This window comes from Stegodyphus dumicola, chromosome 2 (assembly GCF_044657685.1).
Source record: "Stegodyphus dumicola isolate Sdum_Otavi_A_Nest chromosome 2, ASM4465768v1".
Lineage (NCBI taxonomy): Eukaryota > Metazoa > Arthropoda > Arachnida > Araneae > Eresidae > Stegodyphus > Stegodyphus dumicola.
Window position 1 is genome coordinate 117,262,990 of NC_140769.1, and position 21,532 is coordinate 117,284,521.

Genomic DNA, 21,532 nt, shown 5'->3' on the forward strand with positions numbered 1-21,532 from the left:
TTCCCCAAAGTAAATTCTAATTAGAAGCTTTTACCTTAAATAATGACAGAGTCCTGTGAAAATCTGACAATATAACGCTGATTTTTGTTAATATTTGTTCGGCGTGTTATTGTATCTTAAAGAGAATTCTATTTTGTTTAAAGAATTGAAACTGAAGGTGAAAAATTAAAATACTACAGTGAAAAATATAAATCAAAATTTTTAATACTACAGTAAAAAATACTACAGATTTTTTATTTATATTTTTCACTGCAGTATTTTAATTTTTAAATTCGGTTTCAATTCTTTAAAAAAAATAGAATTATCTTTATTTAAGGTACAAGCTTCTAATTAGAATTTATTTTGATCGTTCCTTGCTTTGAGGAAGGGCCAGGATTTTCATGTGAACTTTTAGAGACATTAGGTATTTTTTTGGAGCCAGAGAGAGTAAAAATTAGCAGCGCCTTCGCCGGGAATCGAACCACGGACCTCTGGAATACCGGTCCAGCGTGCAACCGTTACACCACGAAGGCACGCTGGAAAGCGGGAGAAATACCTTATATACTCCCCTTTTTAAAGGGCAAATAGGATTTTAGGGGACCTAGTCGCCAAATCCTGGATATGGAGAATCATCATCCACAACCCTTTTAGTTCGGGCGCTACTATAGAGACATTAAGATTTTTTGGAAGCTGGAGAGATGAAAAATAAGCAACTGCCTTCGCCAGGAATCGAACCACGGACCTCTGGAATACCGGCCCAGCGTGCTACCGTTACACCACGAAGGCACGCTGGAAAGCGGGAGAAATACCTTATAAACTATTTTAATTAAAATACATTGAAATGATTCATTGGCTAATTCTGAATACAGAAAGCAAGGATGTTTATGGAAAAGTGATTTCAATGTCCCTCCCCCCCTGATGAAGTGGCATTGAAGTTGATTGAATTTCTTTTTTTGTTATGTTCTTTTTTTTTTTTTTTTTTTTTTCTTTAAATTTCTTTAAAAAATTTTTGCATTGGAGTAATGCTTGTTTAAAAGTTTTGGTTTTTACGTATATTAAATTCTTTGTTGCATTTATAGGATTATTTGAAATTTATTAAAAAATGTTTGGTCTTTGTGAAACATTAGTTTTAAATTTCTTACTTTAAGTTTTTAATGATAAATTTCAGCAGCTTACTAGGCATGTTTATATTACTAGGCATGTTTATATTTTGTTTTTAAAAAAATTGTTTTGTAATCTATATATATAGATATACACACACGTTTGAATTTGGTGTAGCCAAATGCAACAAAAAAGGGAGGTGTGTATCTTGGAAGGAGGTGTTATAGTAGTCCCTAATACAATTCACCATTCTATGGCTAATTGTTTTTGAGTTATGTGAGACACATACGTACATATAGACATCATGAAAAAATATCTTCAGAGTTTATCTTAAATTCATTTTGAAAAACACAGTCCTTTCTGTCCATATGTACAGATGTCACACAAAGAAAAATCATTCAAATGGGTTCGAGAGGGGTCAAAATTTATATTTTCATTGAAATATGATACCTGAAATTTTCTGCGATTACAATACTTTGTACAAGGAAGTATAAAGGAGAACTAATTAATGAACTGTATGAAGAAAAGAACAAAATATTGTACTAATTAAGACATATTTAAAATATGTAAGCATTTATAAACTGCTATTTAAATACACAAATTTAAAAATAATAATTGCATTATAAAATCTTGAAGAGTAATGGAACATTTTCTCATTTAGTCAGCATGTTTGAAAAGAAAGAATTCTAGTAAATATCACATCAAATAATAAATAAGAACTGTACCATGTTTTTCACTGGATTTTTTGACAAAATGTTATTTAATTATTTTGCATTTTATTGCAGAAGTAACAAAACATTTATTTTTAAATTAGTTAAACTGTTAGCGTTATTGTATCTCTTCACTGGTACCATGTTTCTTCCAGAAGAAACTCTATCCTGAAAAATACATGTTTGTAAACATCATTACTGTTATGCCTATAGAACAAATCCAACCTTTTTCTCAAAAAGAACATATTCAAAAGGGAAAAGCCTAAAAGTCATTTCCTTTTTCAAATATTTAAAAAAACATGTTTTATTTTTAACCAAATATGCAGATAAGTCTGTATGAATGTTTCATGCACTGATACATTTTTAATAGTTTATTTTCAATTTTATACATAAGGAAAACTTTAAATATCTAATTGGACTTATAAAAAATAGTCGAGCTCTGAAGAATGTTCAGTTATTATCTGACGATATTAACAATACACAAACAAACTTTATTATTATTTCGAGGGCAATCTGTCACAGGTTCCTCATCTTCAGGAGCACAAAAATTTTGCCAGATTTAAATGTTTTTTAAACACTGAAGTTACAATTTAATACATTCAGCTGATCCTCTTAAAGAATAACATTACAGACTTTAAAGTGAGAAGATTAACAGAATGATTGAGGCTAAAGGAATAGGGTGTGAGCTATTGGACTTTAGAAGGAAGAATTTTTTTTATGGCACTGACAAGTGTTTTTAGCTCTACACCAAAATTTATGATCAGCAGAAGAGAAATTTGAAGTAGAATTGGCAATTTTCAAAGGACGATGATATAATTTTTTATACTCAGTTTTAGATGATGTTTATGTACACTTCTTATACTGTGATAAGTGACAATTTGAATTTATGCATAAATTTAGAAATGATATTCTGACATTTGAATTTAAAAAAAAAAATGGAAATAGTTAAAAAATTTCATACACTTGAGTGAAGCATAACTTACAAAATTGCTTTTTGGTTGCTGGCATATGAAATAAAACGGGATAAAACACAAAAAGTGATAAACATTAAAAGTATAAAATAGCAAGAAAAGCAAAATGGTTAAAATGCAGAACTTGATGATTTCCCCCCCCTTCCTGTGAGAACTTTTTCTCTCCCTCCTGGAGAAATGGCACCTGTGTCTGATCATCCTCAAAATTGATAGCTAAATTAAAAGTCTATGAAAAAAAATTCATTTAGGAACAAAGAACATTAAACAAATTAATTTCTGAATAGATATATATTAGATAGTTAAACTATATAAAAACAACTATACCTGGTGAAGTTCCCCCTCCCACTTAACCAATATTTTAAAATGCCACCAAATTTTGACACAAAATTTACTTTTTGCAGTTCATAACTTCTCAGTTAGCAGTTCTTTAAACTATCTATAGCAGCTAATTTTAAATGGTGGCATTCTTTTTCAGTGCATAAAATCAGATCTGTTTTTAAAATGAATCTAAAACTCAAGGGTGAGAAGCTTTGTCTTTTAAAGGGACCTAAAAAATTTCCCCTTGAACTTTTTTAAAGAAAGCATTCAAACAATTCACATTCTAAACAGTCGATGCCCTACTGCATAATATGTAAATAAAACTATTATCTTTAGAAAATATTCAATATTTGTAGACTTTCATCTTTATATTGTAAAACAAAATCATGTATAATAAACTAATCACTTACAATGATACTTTGATCCATTTCATTTTTTGTTCCAGTTATATGCGACACAGAAGAGCATGCTGGATAAAGAAGTTCACTGACACACAAAAGAACAGTAAATACATCTTTTGCAATTTGAGGAGTTCTAAATTCACTTGGACTGCAGTGTGAATATCTTATAAGAAAATGATCAAGAGAAATCGATAAAATTCTCGCATACAGCTCTTGGGCAATATTCTGGGGCAAAAAGTAAGCTAAGTCATGAAAAAGTCCTTTCATATATATATTCCACATCTGGATACTATATGCAATTCTTTCACCCTAAAAAAATATCAGTGATTGCAAAAGGATGAAAATATTACTTAAATTTATGTATAATTAACTAAGAATAATACAGTATTGCTATAAATTACACTATTTTAAAACATACATAAATTCATGAAATTTTGTATATTTATTTATTTTTACCTTTCTTGATCTGGCTGTTCTTAGTAGCTTTATACCATCCCACTGTGGAAACAAACTTGCAAGTGCACAACATATACATAATAATATGTGTAAGAAAATATTTTAACATAAAAACATTTCAACTTTTTCTTCCTATCCATTGACAGTAATAATATAATCATGACAAACAGTCAATTTTGTAAGTGGAAAACTTTTGGAGCAATAACAAGATATGAATCAAAATTACTTATTTTTTGGGGGGAGAGGGAGAAGGTAAGTAGATAGAATACAAAATTATATTATACTATCAAAAATATAATGTTACATACATTTTATATTTATAATATTCTTTGGGGCTTTAAAGTTATACAAAATTAAACTTTAGAAAGGCATTGATTTCAAGTAAAAGGATTCATGCATTTCATAAGACAACTTTATAAAAGTCTGTCTTTGCAAAAAGTATTACACTGAGGATGCAGCACATTTCATTCTAAACACAAAGTTAGATATTCTAAACACAAAGGCTACAGTACCAAAATTGAGAAATTCTATTTAGAAAACCAAAAAACTATGAAGAAAGAACTTGAAAATGAAAATTATAATTAAAGACATTAAAGAGGGCATATTTTGATCAGTACAAAATAAAATGCCAAAAGAAAGTTAATTTACTAGATGAAAAAGATTTCCGGATGTTTCACTAGGTGAAAAAAATTAAAGAATTATTGAAGGACACCAAAAAAAAAAAAAAAAAACAATAAGGAGTGAAAGGGAATTTATTAATTTATCTTTTTCTTGAACTAAAATTTAAATTCCTTAATGAAAAATTTCAAAATTCTTCAGTTTAACAGGTACATTAAACCACGCTGCCAAGAATTGTAATAAAAATTTCCTAAGAATAAAAATATGAGATCTTTAAAGACAGAACCATGAACTTTATCAATAGATGAAAATATGAATTAGAAGTTGAATTATTGCAGAATACAGGCAATTTTTAACACTAGTAGAAGAGATTATGGGAACAATTGCAAAAGCAAAAACGGCTGTTTCTAACTGAATTATATATTATACAAAATCAAAAATGAAAAAGTACCAATTTTTATTAAAATAATTAAAAAATTTTGAAGTTTTACAACATGTAGAAGGAAGCCACACACACACACACACACACACACACACAAAAAAAAAAAAAAAAAAAAAAAAAAAAAAAAAAAAAAAAGTTTTTTGATTTTAAATTATGTCAAAAGGGGCGTTTTTTTTTTCCAACATTTTGTCTGTTACCTTTATTAAATATCATGTTCTTCGCAATTAAACCATAAAATTCAGTTCAAGAGCAATATCGCAAAATAGTTTTAAATTGAGCATATCTTTAGAATTTCCGATACAGAGGCTCGAGCGCTGGAGATAAAAATGTTTTTTCTGCACAACGTTGCCATTGCTCACTTTGAAATCCTTGAGTTTGTTAACCAAAAATTCGTTAAAGTTTTATAAAATATGAAATCAATAATAAAACAAATCTTAAATTTGGGCTCCCACATTCCCATTCGTAGTAGGTTTACGTCATTCAAAATTCGATGGCTCTATGTACCGTTGTTTTATCACAATGCGAAAAACATAGATACATTTATGCAGATTTTCTATTATTTAATTTCTTCAAACATAATGCATGACTCTAACATTTAGTGGCAACAGTTTGAAAAGTGAAACTGACATTTAAAATGAACCAACACAAAATCGCAAAATGAAAACTATAGTCCTTCAGGGACAAAGCCCCTTTGGACTAAATAAAAATAATAATAATTATTCTCAAGAATAATGTAGAAAGAGAGCAATACAGGATTATCAAAATCAAATATTGAGAATACTAAAAACATGATTAATCCTCTAAGTTCATCATTCTCAATCCATGATCCACAGAAAACTGGAGCTCCATGAAGTTCCTTGAAGTACTTCACAATAAAATCAAATACATAATTAAAAACTGTTGGAAAAAAATTGGTATAATAGTACATTAGTAAAATCAATATTTTGATGGGACTGTAACCAGCAAATGCAAATGATAATTATACTTCTTAGAAACACTTCCTTAATACACACCTAATTACTATGAAAAATGACATCATATACCAGACCAATTGGTTATATATATATATATATATATATATATATATATAATAAATAAATATAAAAAAAAAAAAAAAAAAAAAAAAAAAAAGCAAGCAAGCAAGCAACTAGTGTCAGTTGAAGGTTCCATTTACTGATGTTGGAGAAGAAAGGCTATAAGCTGATGGTCAGAATGAAAGTACTGGATAAAGAGGAACATGAAAACAAAAGAAAAAGGGCTCAATAAGGAAATAAGTTGATAAAAGAAAGGAAGTGTATGAAAGGGCAAGGATCAATTCTGAGTTTCAATCAATTCTAAATTAACAGTGCTGCAGACCTCTACCAAACAATCAGAACCTTCTCTCCACTGGTAAACTAATTCATTTTAAATTTTACAGCGTTACATATTGGTATGGCTGAGCAGTTCACATTTGAATTCTGAGAAGTTAATGTGGTTTACTTATAACTTATGTAAGTCTTATATATAACTTATGTAAGTCTTGATTCCTATTTCTAACTAATTTTATACTTTTCATAAATATTTTATTACAGGTGATGGATTATTCCTCATGAAGAAATCTCATCTTGATGTTACTGATGAGTTGCTACTGCTAAAACTAGCAGAACTGAAGACAGTGCAGTAGAGATCAACTTTAATTATGAAAATTATGAAATCAACTTTAAAATGCCAAACACTTGTATGACAAAGAATACTTAAAATTCAGATTTACCTGGACCAGAAATACAGAATGTCCAACTCTTCTCTAATCTGTACATGGAAAGAAACTTGCCAACAGTGCAATGAAACCAGCTAATTTAAAATATTTTTCAAATGAACATAAAAAAGCTTTCATCAAAAAATAAAGAATTCTTCAAGAGGCTGTTGTAAAAGCAAGGTAAACAAAGAAGACAGTTTGAAAAAACAATGAAAGTAAGTGATAAATCTCAACTTGCATCATTTAAAATTGCCTTTTTAGTAGGAAAAAAACAAAAACAAAAGCTATGTATAACAGCAGAATCTCTCTTTATACCTGCCAGCTGTGAAATGGTGACAATTATGTTTGGGAGAAAAGCAAGAAGGAAATTTGCAGATTTGGATATCTGATGATATGATTTGTAGAACAATTAATGACATCTTACACCACTAAATGGTTGCAAACGAAACTAGTTAACATGCTCTTTGGACTACAAGAAGATGAATTAACTTACATAAGTGACAAAATGCTTCTCTTAGGCTTTGTAAAATTTATTTATGAACAATTTAATACATAATAAATGAATTTTTATGATACAAAGAACTTTTGAGGCAAACAACTGGTTACGACTTATTTAACACGATAATGTCGTATTTGAGTGCATTGAAATGTGTCAGCATTTATACCAAGGGAGCAGCATTTATGGTGGGATCAGTTAAAGCAGAAACAAACAATCCAAATATAATATTTCATCACTGTTTATTGCACTAAGACATACTTTCCCTGAAAGCAATACCTAAGAAATTACACTCATGTCCATAAATTAAGGATAATGCAAAATCAGGCAAAGGAAGAGTTAGAAGCAAAACAAATTTGACTTATTTCTAAAGCTTATTTATTAAACAAAAGGTAAAGAGCAAAAAAAAGATGCTATATGTTTGATATTATTAAAAAATTAACGATTTTTTCTCCCTGGAGCAAATTACAAAAAAACCAATATTACATGGTTTCTATGATTGTTAATACATTGTATGTCTCCCAGACGATGCAATACAGTTCCATACAACGCCTACGCACGCTGAGTATCAAATTATTGATCTGGTCTTGGGAGATATTACACCACTCAAAACGCAATGCTCTCCGAAGTTCCGGTAGACATGTAGGAGTAGGTTCACGGGCTGCAACTCGTCGGCCAAGCATGTCCCACACGTGCTCTACTGGATTCAAGTCCGGTGAGAATGCTGGCCAGTCCATACGGGTGATATCCTCCGATTGAAGGCATTCGCTAACGATGTTTGCATGGTGGGAACGGGCGTTGTCATCCACAAACACAAACAGTGCGCCCATTGCGCCCCGAAACAAACGTACATGTTGTTCCAGAATGATGTCGCGATAGATTTGGCTTGTCATGGTTCCAATTTGAACATGCAGGTCAGTTCTGTAACCCAGAATAATTCCACCCCAAACGAGCACTCCTACACCGTAACGGTGTCATTCAATGATGTTTTCTTGGTGGTAACGGGTACCTGGAGCTCTAAATATGAACGTCCGGCGAGAATCAGACTGCAAGCTAAACCTGGAGTCGTCGGAAAACATCACACAAGCCCACTGTTGCGGTGTCCACAATGCATGCTCTCTATTCCAGGCTAACCGCAGGCGACAGTGAGTTGCAGTAAGTGGAACGCATCTGACAGGTTTACGAGCATATAGGCCAATCTGCCCTAAGCGTCTGTACATGGTCTGCCTTGAAATTGTCATACCAGTGGCTGAAGAGAGCTTACGAGACAGGTAGGCTGTGCTCCGCCTGTTTCTTTTGGCAGTAACTGCAAATACCGGTCCTCATTCGGCGTTGTAACTCTGAGGCGACCTGTGCTGTAACGTCTACTCACATTACCATCATCTTGGAATCTTTGCCAAAGCCTGGAGACGACACTCTGGGCAATTCCAAGTTCGTCTGATACTTCCAGTTGGGTATGCCCACATTCCAGCCGGCTGATAATTCTACCACGTAAAAAATCATCCAAATGCGTCCTTTGTGTCATAACCATTCGGTGATTGCACTGAAATGCTTATAAAGCGCCTACGAACAATTTTACTTCTTTGCCTGTATTCCTTATATATCACTCTCTTACACTCTCGTCATCGTGATGCACCATCGGTATCATCTGGCTACTTCCTGAAATTTGCATATGATTCTTGAAGATGGGTGTAGTGATTTTACAGGTGATATATTTATTTTAGAGTTCGATTTCCGTGTGACTCCGAATTATCCTTAATTTATCGACATGAGTGTAAATAAAGTATTAGATAAAAGTAGTTTCTATGGTTAATTTTATTAAAATAAGGCCAATGAAAAACCAAATTCTGAAATTTTATTCACCTATGGAAGCAGACTATGAATGTTTGGAAGTAAGGTGGCTGGATGTGGAAAGAATTAAAACTGTGTGTTGCATTTCAGAAATGAATTACTGGGTTTTTTTTCTTCAGAATAGAAAAACACAAAACTTTTGGAAAATATATGAAAAACGATAATTAGTGCAATAATTCAGTATATTTGGCTCATATTCTTTTTTTAATTTAATACTGAATGCAGTTTTTTTAATGAGCAATGTCAATTTTTTTTATGGTGCTCTTAATTTTAAAAAGGCTGGCACTCCTGCTTTAAAGTTGCTTAAATTGTGTTGCAAGTGTTTTACACATATACATGAAAAAAAAAAGTGTCCGAGTTTAGCGAGCCTCAAATTTAAAAAGACTGAGAACTAAGCACTCGAGCATCAGCCTATAAAAAGTGCATTGATTTAATATCTAGATTTGTATAATTACTTATTTCACTATTTGCTTTCATAAAAATTATTAAAGAAAATTAGAAAATTTTGGTGATGGTTAGTATTAAGTAATCAAAACTCTATCAAAACATTAATAAGTAGCCATCTAGTACTCAAAATAATGATAAGATTTAGCATAAAGTAGAAGCCAAACACAAAATTTCTGATAAGCTATACTATTAAACTTAAATTCCTTTAATTTTACTAAAGCTAGGAAAGGTACAGAATAAATCATCAAGAGGTATAGTGAAAAAAATCAAGCATACCTGGTGTACTTGAGTCGTATGAAAAAATTTAAAAAAAAAAGTCTTACATATAGTCAGTTGTTCATAGAAATTATTAATAATTCCATTTTAAAGCAAAGCATGTTTCAATATTTTTAATGAAAATATTAAGACACATATTATACTCCCCACTCAAAGGAGGGAAGTAAATTACTTTTCCATTATGCACCTGCCATACATTTTGGTGGGTATTTTAATCCTAAATAGTTTTTAGGTATAAGAATAATTTACATATGGGTCCCCCCCCCACACACACGGTACTTTTTCATTATGCACACACATACTGTTCTTTTCTGTAAGACACACACATCTGAAAATGTATTGCAGCTGCATAACAGAAAAATACCAAAAGTAATTAGATACAACATGATGCTCAGATTCCTGGAACCTATACTATAACAAATGAAGATTTAAGGATCCAATTTCAAGATTAAACAGAATGACAAGATACAGAAAATTCACAAATGAGAAAAAATTCAAATTATATTTTTACATCCAAATACAGATATTATCAACATAACAACCACAAATGTTCATAAAACAGTTTTTAAACATAATGGGGTTTCAAAATATCATATATAGCTGAAAATTTTCTTTAACAATGAATTAGATTTCCTTCAAACTTTCCACTTCCAGTAAAATTTATCATCCTATTATAAAGAAGAAAAACAAAGCTATGAAATTAACTACTTACCTCAAAAAATGCCTTCTTGTCTTCAAAATTATAGCTATCAGCATCAAACAAGATACCACAGATAAGATACTTGTAATGGTGAAGAAATATTGAACTCACCAGTTCATCAGCCAACTCACAGGCTGATTGGTATACATTATTTTTAGAATTTTCATTCCTTGATAAAAAATAAATTTTAATAAAATAAATGACTTTACAAAATAAATACATACATACACATTCACACACATATATACATTTAATAATAGAAACTGTTTACTTTCAAATGCAAAGAAAGGCACAGGAAGATGGATAAACACATAGAATAAATACAGATAACAATCAGTATAAATATCTTCTTATGAACTTTTTACAAACATTTTTTAATAATTTACATATTCATATCTGTTACATCTATTAAATAAATTTTCAAATTAAGAGTCTGAGAGCCTTTAAAATTTAAGTATCTTTTCTTCACATTAGGTTTTAGAGAAAAGCTTTGAGGTGTTACTCGTAACTTACTCATACTTAATCATACTATTAAATTTTTATAAATGATTTAAATGATTAAAAATACTTACTCAGAATCTGAAGAATCTTTCAAAATCTGACAATAACATTGCAATCTGTCTCTTAAGAAAAGTGCATTATTAGCAGCTATGTATTCAAAGTATATTAAAAAGTGTTTATCAGCTACTTTAGAAATATGCTGCAAATGTTTTATCAAATCAATAACATAAGTTTCAAGTGTGTGAGAAAATGATGACTTGAATGGTAGAAATGCACCACATGAGGCAGAAAGAATTGGTAAATATTTTTCTAGAATTTGTATAGTGTTTTCAACACTGCGCATTAAAGATCTTGTGTGCATAGAGTGAGAAAAAAAATTACAATTTTTTTCTGAATCTAAAAGCTCCTGCCATTGATTTGCTTGCAGAATTTGTTTCTCTTTCTCGGTCCATTTTTTGACAACTTCTTCTACATCATTTTGCAAAGATCTCTGAAGCTTTGTCAAGTAACCATGCTCAACTATTGATAACCTATATAATAAAATATATGTATCATTAGAATAAGAAATGCCATTAACAAACATGGCATTAAGCAAATTTCATTATTAGCTTTTTCTTACATTAACTAGTTTACATACCTGAAACTTAGTCTTATGACCATATGAAATAATTACTACAGGGATATTTCTGAATATATTTTTACAAAGTCTTATAAAACAATAAATATACAAACCACTAGTAAATGACTAATATCAAGCATCAAAAGATGAAAAACCTATGGCAAAAATAAATGTATTATCTAAAAACGAAAAGATAATCACTAAATAAGAGTTAAATAAATTACTTTCATGATTATGAAAGATAATACTGCCTAAAGATCCATCTATTACAGTCTAGCAAATACAATTAAGTAATTTTCTAAGAAAGTAAGTTTTACAGTTAATTTTAATGTTTTTTATCTTATAACATAAGACTTAAATTAAGTTTACTTTTATAACACTACAGGTTAAAATTATTCATCATGCAAATTTTCCTTTTTGTATATTGCATATTGAAACTTTTCAATAGAGACCATCAGTAAAAGAATTTTAAAAAGGCATGCACATATATCATTATCTTAAATCATGTGTTCCCAGTCAATTTTGGATTACCAAGACTCTCAAAATTCCTCTACAAATACCAAAGATGGATATAAGTTCCATTTTTTACTTACATTTTGGAAAAATGATTAATGTTTTAGACTTTCAAAGTTATAGGATCCAGGCATCAACAAAAGCCACCATACATGACTTTGGATGAACGATGATGATGTAATGTGAAAATTTATAAGTGATTTAAGTTTTTTATATGCTATATCCCTAATTTGTATCTCTTATTATCTATACATAAAACATGATCTGCTCATTTAAATTTCTGCCAGAAAGATTGGCAACATCTCTGCCAACTTTTATCTCCAGTGGAATGTCATAATCTGATCAGATATTTTACTTTCATGTTTAAAGCCCTCGAAATATGCTGGTTTTGAAATCTGAAATGCATCTCATCCCCCCCCAAAAAAACATAATTTTAAATGCAGTCTTTTGCTACTCAAGTTGGTAACAAATGACATGGTTGTTTCCCCACTGATTTAGCTTTTCTAACATGAATTCCATTTTTTATACTCTCAACTATCCAAAATTTCCACAAATCCAGAATTTGACATTTCCCAAGATTTGTGGATATTCAAGCTTTTAGTGTAATAAATATTATTAGACTGCAAATATTAGAATAAAATTATTATAGAAATTGCAACAGCAATTAAACATTTGAAATCAAATCAATTCACCTACCTATTTTATTCATTATTATAAAAATTTTAATATGCATGCACTACAGATTCAAACTTACATATCATATCAATATAATTGCTAGAGAGAGTATTTGCACATTTTTAGAACGCTTTCAAATTCTTTTAACTAATGTTTAAAATCTAATGAGTATTTTTCAAAATGTTCGATCTGACAGCCTTTGTTTTTACTGTAAGTCTGCATCCTGATTTACACCTCAAAAGGACTTTTTGTAAAATCTCCAAGGGTACTAATTTCTATTGACGCTAATGGTTTACATAAAACTGATGAAAAAATATCAGCGATTGCAAAAGCATCAAGACCCAGAAATGTCCAGGAAATTAAAAGCTTTTTGGGATTGGTTAATTTTTATGGAAAATTTTGCCCTAAATTAGTAACAATGACAAATCCTTTATATTAACTAACTAAAAAAAAACTCAAAATGGGTTTGAACGAAGGATTGTCAGGAGGCTTTTCTAAACATTAAAAAAGAATTGTGCTCACAAAAAGTTTTGATGCATTATGATCCAAAACTGCCCTTAACATTGGCAACTGATGCATCACCAGTTGTGTTAGGTGCGGCACTTTCTCACAAACTTCCTGATGGAACAGAAAGACCAATTGTATATGCTTCTAGAACACTGACTGAAACAAAGAAGTATTCCCAAACCGATAAAGAAGCTTTGTCAATCATTTGAGGAATTAAAAAAAAAAAGTTTTCTGTACTTAAAAGGCAGGAAATTTAAGTTAATTACAGACCATAAACCTCTTGTTGCAATTTTCAGCTCAAAGAAAGACATGCTAGTTTTGAAAGCAACAAGACTCCTAAATTACGCTTTGGCTTTACAGTCATTCCAATTCGATATTATTTAACGCAAAACAAACGAGCATGGTAATGCTGACTTTCTATCACAATTGCCAACGAACTCAGAGCAACTGTCTGTTCAAGATGATGTAACTATTTTTCAATTACAGCAGTTTGAAACTCTTCCAAACTCTGCCAAAGATTTGGCTAAAGAAACTGAAATTGATGCAGAATGTGGTCCTCTGCTACGAATGCTTCAAAGCGGCGATGAACTGAAAGAAAGGGAGATGGAGTATAGTCTCCAAGATAGCTGTATAATGTATGGTGAATGCGTTTGTATTTCAAAACGATACCGTGATAATGTTTTGAAAGAGCTGCACCACAGACACTTAGGGACTGTAAAGGTGAAAGCAATTGGGAGATCTTACGTATTTTGGAATGGTATAAATAAAGATATTGAAAATACTGCTAAAAACTGTTCTGAATGTGCAAAACATAAAATAAATCCTAAAAGTTCATTATTGGGATTACCCGAGCGCTCCAATGGAACGTATTCACATTGATTATGCAGGATCTATTTTTAAGCATATGTTTTTGATAATCATCGATGCTCACTGAAAATGGCTAGAAGCCTATCCAATGAAATCTAGCTCAACTTTCAAAACAATAAAATGTTTACGAGACTTTTTTGCACGATTCGGATTACCTATATTGTTAGTGAGTGATAACGGACCACAATTCACTTCAAACGAGTTTAAGATATTTCTACAGAATAACGGAATCAAACACAAAACTACAGCACCATTTTAACCATCTAGTAATGGGCAAGCTGAATGGTATGTGTTTATGTGAGTATCGTTTGCTTCATTTTATTGTTGCAAACAGAGTAAATTTTTTTTTTTTTTTTTTTTGTTTTTTTTTTGTTTTCCTTCCTTTAGTTTTGAACTTTATGTGTGGCAACAAGATAATTGATTGATAGAATTGTGTTTGTGACAGCCATGTAGAATGGCTCGCTTATTTTGTATCAATTATTTCGCATCGCTGATATCTTATTTATAATTAGTGTAATGAAATAAAAGTGAAGGAATACAGTCCATGTGTTACGTATTTACTGTTTGTGAAACATATTAAGTAAAGATCATTTATTATTGGTCAAAAGTCTAGCCGGAGTGCTAGTGAAGATAGTGACTGTTCTAAGTGCATTGTAACAACGCAACTATGCATATGGTTGGTGAAAAATTACTCCACTTTGTGAGGTAAGTGGATTTTGAACATTTATATTCTACTAAAAGTTCGTTTATAACTGATTTTAAGAACAATGTTGTAATACAGCATAGAAGAGTGTTTCGATTTCATTTTAATAATAGTGTTAAGTGATTTAAGAGCAATTTCTGTTTTGAATTGATCAATTATGAGTGAACTTATAACTTTTAAAACAAAAAGAGCGGTTTTACGCAGGAGTGTTACTAATTATGTAAAAAAAAAAATGAAACTATTTTAACTGCAGATGAAATTAATTTAATAGAACTAGAGGAATGTGTCGAATCATTGAAACAAAAGAAACTGAGTTAAGGAAGCTTGATTCTGAAATCGAAAGTTTAATTACAGATACTAAAGAATTAGAAAACGAAATAGATAATGTTCAGGAGTACACAGATAAAATTTATTTGTGGAAATTTAAAAGTGAAAAATTATTAAAAAATCAAAATAGTAAAAATAATTCTAATAGTGTAATTTCAGAACAGGTTTTTGACAATATTAAATTATCCAAGTTAACATTACTGACTTTTGGTGGTAATATTACAGAATGGATAGCTCTTAAAGATCTTTTCAGTGCTTGTGTAAGAAATAATACAAATTTATCTAATGCTCAAAAATTGCAGTATTTGAAGGCTTCGTTGAAAGGTGAAGCATATCGCATTATTCAAACCATTCAAATTTCAAATGACAATTCAAAAAATTGTAATTTTGAAATAGCATGGAATCTGTTAGACGAAAGATATTCAAATAAGAGAGAACAAATTTTTGCATATATTAAACGTTTTCTAAGCTTACCAACTATTCAAAATGAATCAGCATTTGCTATTTTAAATTTAGTTGACAATATTAATGAAGTAATTCGTTCTTTAGAAGTATTGAATCAAACCATTGATAATTTTGGTGACACTTTAATGACTTATTTAATTTTGCAAAAATTAGACCCTTCTACAAAATTATGGTGGGAACGTAAGTTAAAATGTAATGAGATTCCAAAACTTACGACTTTAATTGAATTCCTAAAAAACTATGCAAGAACACTTCAAAATAGCAAATCAACAAGTAATAAGGTACCTAAATCTGTGTTTCAAAATAAGAATAATGTTCAGGTTGCTACTTTGTGTTGTGGTTATTGTAAAGATCATAGTTTAGCCAAATGTTCGAAATTTCTAAATTTATCGGTTCAACAAAGGATAGAATTTGTAAAATCTAATCACTACTATTTTAATTGTTTATCTAATATGCACTATCTCAAAAAATGCAAGAGTTTAAATACATGTCAACATTTCTTTAAGAAGCATCACAGCATTTTGCACATTGTAAATAATTCAAAGAATAAAACTCAGTTAAACAGTACATCTCCGCCTACGCAATCTATGCATAAAAGAGATGAATTAACGAGTCCTAAGGATGTTTCAGCCACAGTTTGTGCCTCTCATTATGATTCAAATGCAAAAAGTAATCAAACCAGTCATATTTTATTGTGTACTGCTTTAATAAAAGTTCAAAATTCTGAACAACAATTTGTGAAGTGTAGATGTTTATGTGACACTGGATCTCAGAGATCATTTATTTCAAGGGACTGTGTGAAGAAATTAGGATTACGAGTGAAAGATAATTCCATTTCTGTATCATATCTAGGAGAATTTAATAATGGAGAAGTCGATTTAGTATTCACTTCTCATTTTAAAAGTGCTATTCCTGTATCAACATCAGTGTTTGTACTGGACAAGGTGACAAATAACATTTCCCTATGTATCTTTGCCATCAATCACCTTTGGCACGCTTGATTCAGTCTTGATTCAGTGATTTACAATTAGCTGATCCATTATTTTACAAGTGACAACCAGCTGACATTTTATTTGGAGTAAATGTATTTCTGCATTTAATGACGGGAGAAATTGTCAAACGTGGTCCTGATCTACCATTTGCTCTAAATTCGAGGTTGGAATGGATAATTTCGGGTACTACAAATTTTGAATCTACAAATTTTGAGCCAGTATATGTAAATCATTTGAATACAAACACAGATGAGTTAGTAAATTCTTTCTGGGAGTTAGAAAAGTTTCCAAATGTACAACCTTTAACAAATGAAGAAAAACTTTGCGAAGAACATTTTAAAAACTCGCATTTTAGAGACACATCAGGTCATTATTCAGTTGCATTACCATTCAAACATAATAGAGATATTCTAGGTGACTCCTGTGAAATGGCACACAGAAGATTTCAATACTTGGAGAAGAGGCTGTTATCTATGAAAGAAATTTACAACCAGTATATTCAGTTTATGAAAGAGTACTTTTCACTAGAACACGTAGAATTAGTGCCAGACACAGATTATGAATTAGAGAATAATCACTATTATATCCCACATCACTTCGTGTTGAAGAACTCTAGCTTAACAACAAAATTGAGAGTTGTTTTCGATGCGAGTGCTAAAACAACCACAGATGTTAAACCTGCCCAGAGTCCAGACATGAACCCTATCGAGAACCTCTGGGACGAGTTGCATCGCCGAATTCAGGGGTGTACTACCCGTGCAAAATCGGTGAAGGAACTTCTATGTCTTCTCCAAGCCGAGTGGAAGAAAATACCACTAGCTGTCATACAAAGACTTGTGGAAAGTATGCCCGGAGGGTCCAAGCTGTAATTACCTCTCGTGGAGGCTCTACCAACTATTGATTTTGAATAAAGTTAGTTTTTCTTTTCTATCACAGGTGTCCAAATACTTATTGGTAGTCAGTGTATATATATATATTCTTGGTGCTGGCAATGGCAAAAAGAAAGGGAGGGGCATAACTAGATGTTACAACAGTTTTATATACAAAATTTCAACGTTCTGTAACTAATCATTTCTTAGTTATGCAAGATATGTTCCCCAAAAAATCCATTTTGAACCCATTTTACAATCCACTTTGAAAATTCTTTTATTTTATCTCGTATTACTTACAGAGCTTGAAAAAGTAAAATTAGTCAAAATGGATATTTCGGTTGAAATTCTAAATGCAAAATTTTTCAGTGCATACAAGTCAATTTCCTTTAGAATGTCCCCCACAAAGGCATCTATACCCTTAGACAGCCCTAGTATGCTCTGCCATAATGAACTAAACCTAAAATTTTTGGTGATTGCAATACTTCCTTTACTTTGTATAAGGAAGAAAAATGGAATTTTCCAGCTGCATCGACAGATGAAGAAAAGTCATAGAACAAAATGGTGATTAGGTGATTCAATGCAACAATTTTATATTTTTTTACTGCTTCATTTATATTCATCACACACACACACACAAAAAAAAAAAAAAAAAAAAAACCCTTAGAACTTTCCAAATGCCTCAATAAAATCATGAGTAAACTGAAATTAGAAATGAGATTTCATAAGCTGTATCTTTGGCACTTACTCTTAAACAAATGCAAACATTTGAGAGTTATTTTCTGTCAACTTCAAATAAATATTTTTTTAACTACATGAAAGCAGAATTTTATGTTTAATATACTACAAATATCTATTTAACTCTTGAAGACCTATAGCTATAGGTAAGTAGGTAAAACAAATACATAGATAATATAAAAATATTTCTATTAAAAAGATATTTAAATAAGAGGGTTTTTCACCTTTATAAGGATTTCAACTATTATATTGTCTTCTTAAAACTAATTTATGGAAGGAAATTTAGCAACAATTGTTCTATTTTATTTATTCAACTACACTGGTGAAATAAATTAAGAGAATATGCATATTTGATCTACGATCTCCAGAACTACTGGACAGATTTTAAATAAAATTTGGTGTGAACATAGGTTGATATAATACAAACAAAATAAACACTCAACAGTTATAATAGGCACACATGTTCATGTGTAACACTCATGGGAGTCTGAAGGTCTGAAACAGCGGTTGCAGAAGAGACAAAAGAACTGGGTTAATATGGGGTATAATCCCCTCTTACAGCCATACAGACCTCGCAACGTGATGTCATACTGGAAATACCTCGCAGCGTGATGTCATACTGGAAATACCTCACAGCGTGATGTCATGCTGGAAATAAGGCAGTTTATCAGTGCCTGTGGCAATTGGTCGCACTCATTTAGCAACGCTGTTTTCAGTTCCTGGATCATTCTCGGAGGGGTATTGCAAGTTGCAACTGCTCTCCCCAGAGCGTCCCAGGTTGCTCTATAGGGTTGAGGTTGAGACCTGTCTGGCCAATAAATACATCCAGCACTCTCGAGAAATTCATCGACCAGAAGAGCTCTATGTGGCCTCGCGTTATCCTGCTGTCAGATGAACACGGGACCCACTGCACCCCGAAAAAGGCCAAGATAGGGCTCCAATAGATCCCTATACCTCACTTCAGTCACAGAGCCTCTGTCAAAGACGTGGAGAGGTCTGCGGCCATCCAACATGATTCCGGCCTAGACCATTCCACCGCCACCGCCATAAATGTTGATTTCGAGGACATTGGAGGGTAGGTAGCAGGCCCCTGGCTCTCCCCGTATGAAAGTACGATGAAAATCGGCCTTTAGGTAAGACGGGACTCGTCGGTGAACAGAACGGTCGCCCATTGCTCTGTACTCCAATCACTATGCTGCCTGCACCATGCTAATCGGACTCTCCTGTCCGAAGACGTGAGCGGGACGCAAACAGCCGGTCTTCTGGCAAACAACCCTCTTTCATTCAGTCTTTTGGAAACAGTCACCCTTGTTACATGGATTCCTGTGGGAGCTGAGAAGCTGTAGCCCTTCTGTTACGCCTCGCTAAAATAGACAAATAGCGATCTTCTCTGGCCATCGTGGCTTTTGGATGAACTTGCCCAGGCTTTCTCTCAATGGTTCCAATATCCTGGAACTGTTTCCATAGGTTACACACGATGCTGGGCGTTAAATTAAACTCTCTGCATATCTGGACTTGCGATTGGCCTGCCTCTAACCTCCCCACAATTTGCCACCTCATTCCATTGTCTAAACGTGGTGGTTTTACTGTTCCGATGTGAATTTAACCTAATTTCGCAAGATAACACCAAGAAATTCGCCGAGGTGTGCTAGCGAGCGCAATTCGTCTTACCCTCCACGCACTTATAAAGACTGTTTTCCTGCAGGCTCCGCCTACACACATATGTACGTCGTGGCTCTTGGACGAACTTGCCCAGGCTTTCTCTCGATAGATCCAGTATCCTGGAACTTTTTCCATAGGTTACACACGACGTTGGGCATTAAATTAAACTCTCCGCATATCTGGACTTGCGATTGGCCTGATTCTAGCCTCCCCACAATTTGCCCCCTCATTCCATTATCTAAACGTTGGTGGTTTTACTGTTCCGTCTTACCCTCCACACACTTATGAAGACTGTTTTCCTGCAGGCTCCACCCTCACACGTGTACGTCGTGGCTCTTGGACGAACTTGCCCAGGCTTTCTCTCGATGGATCCAGTATCCTGGAACTGTTTCCATAGGTTACACACGACGTTAAATTAAACTCTCTGCATATCTGGACTTGCGATTGGCCTGCCTCTAGCCTCCCCACAATTTGCCACCTCGTTCCATTGTCTAAACGTTGGTGGTTTTACTGTTCCGATGTGAATTTTACCTAATTCCACAAGATAACACCAAGAAATTCGCCGAGGTGTGCTAGCGCAATTCATCTTACCCTCCACACACTTATAAAGACTGTTTTCCTGCTGGCTCAGCCTACACACACGTGTACGCTTACGTATTTGCCGTACAAGATTTGCATTTCTATCTAGAAGCAGTGGATTTTCCTTAAGTTCTTTTCACGCAATTCGATAAAATATGACAATTCTCTTAATTTATTTGGCCAGTGTATTTAATTTCATAATCCGATAATCAAATCATATTTGAGAGAATTTAGAATTTGCTAATTTCTAAAATACTCCATACACTGAACCAGAATTACACTTGAAGTATGAATATGCTTTCACAGATTCTGAAAATTGACTTTATATATCTTAGATAAATTATGAAAATTTCTAAGTTTTCAGAGAAAATTTTTAAAGTTGGACAAAACTTGAGAATAAATAATGACAACATAGTTTCTTTATCTTATTTATTAAAATTTTCTACGATGCATAAATAAATAAATATATATATATATATATGACTCCATGTAAATAATTATTAACTACTTTATTTCTTACTAATAGCTTGACACTATGGATTGCAGGTGTTCATCGGTCACTCAGTTGTCTTTTAATTAATTTTCAGTTGTGGAAGAAACTGCTCCCATATAAATATATTTGCAAATAAAGTGATTATTGCAAATAAAGTGAAATTTCTAATTGAGCTTATTTATTTTTTGACAAGCATGAATAAAATCCATATGATCAAATCTCTGAATAAGATTTATATCACACTGTAAATTAATTAGCTCAATTAATAGGTTTTCTGGGTGTCATTCATGTTCATTTTTAATCGTAATGGAAATAATGTAAACTCGGACTACAAATAACTAAAATCTTAAAATCTTTGCAACATAATAATAATAATGATAATAATTTTCAATGGTATGGTAATAATAACTTTTAATGGTAATGGAAATAATGTAAACTCGAATTACAAATAACTAAAATCTTGAAATCTTTGCAACATCATCATAATAATAATTTTTGCAATAAATACATAATTGAAATGC

General features: G+C 31.9%; 1 protein-coding gene across 1 annotated transcript in view; it reads right to left on the reverse strand.

Moving 5' to 3' along the window:
* LOC118187664 (uncharacterized) overlaps positions 1 to 21,532 on the reverse strand; it is a 132,064-nt gene that overhangs the window by 84,644 nt on the left and 25,888 nt on the right. Inside the window, 3 exon segments of the mRNA XM_085811078.1 lie at positions 3,490 to 3,789; positions 10,514 to 10,670; positions 11,074 to 11,532. Coding sequence (XP_085667204.1) covers positions 3,490 to 3,789; positions 10,514 to 10,670; positions 11,074 to 11,532 — 916 coding nt within the window.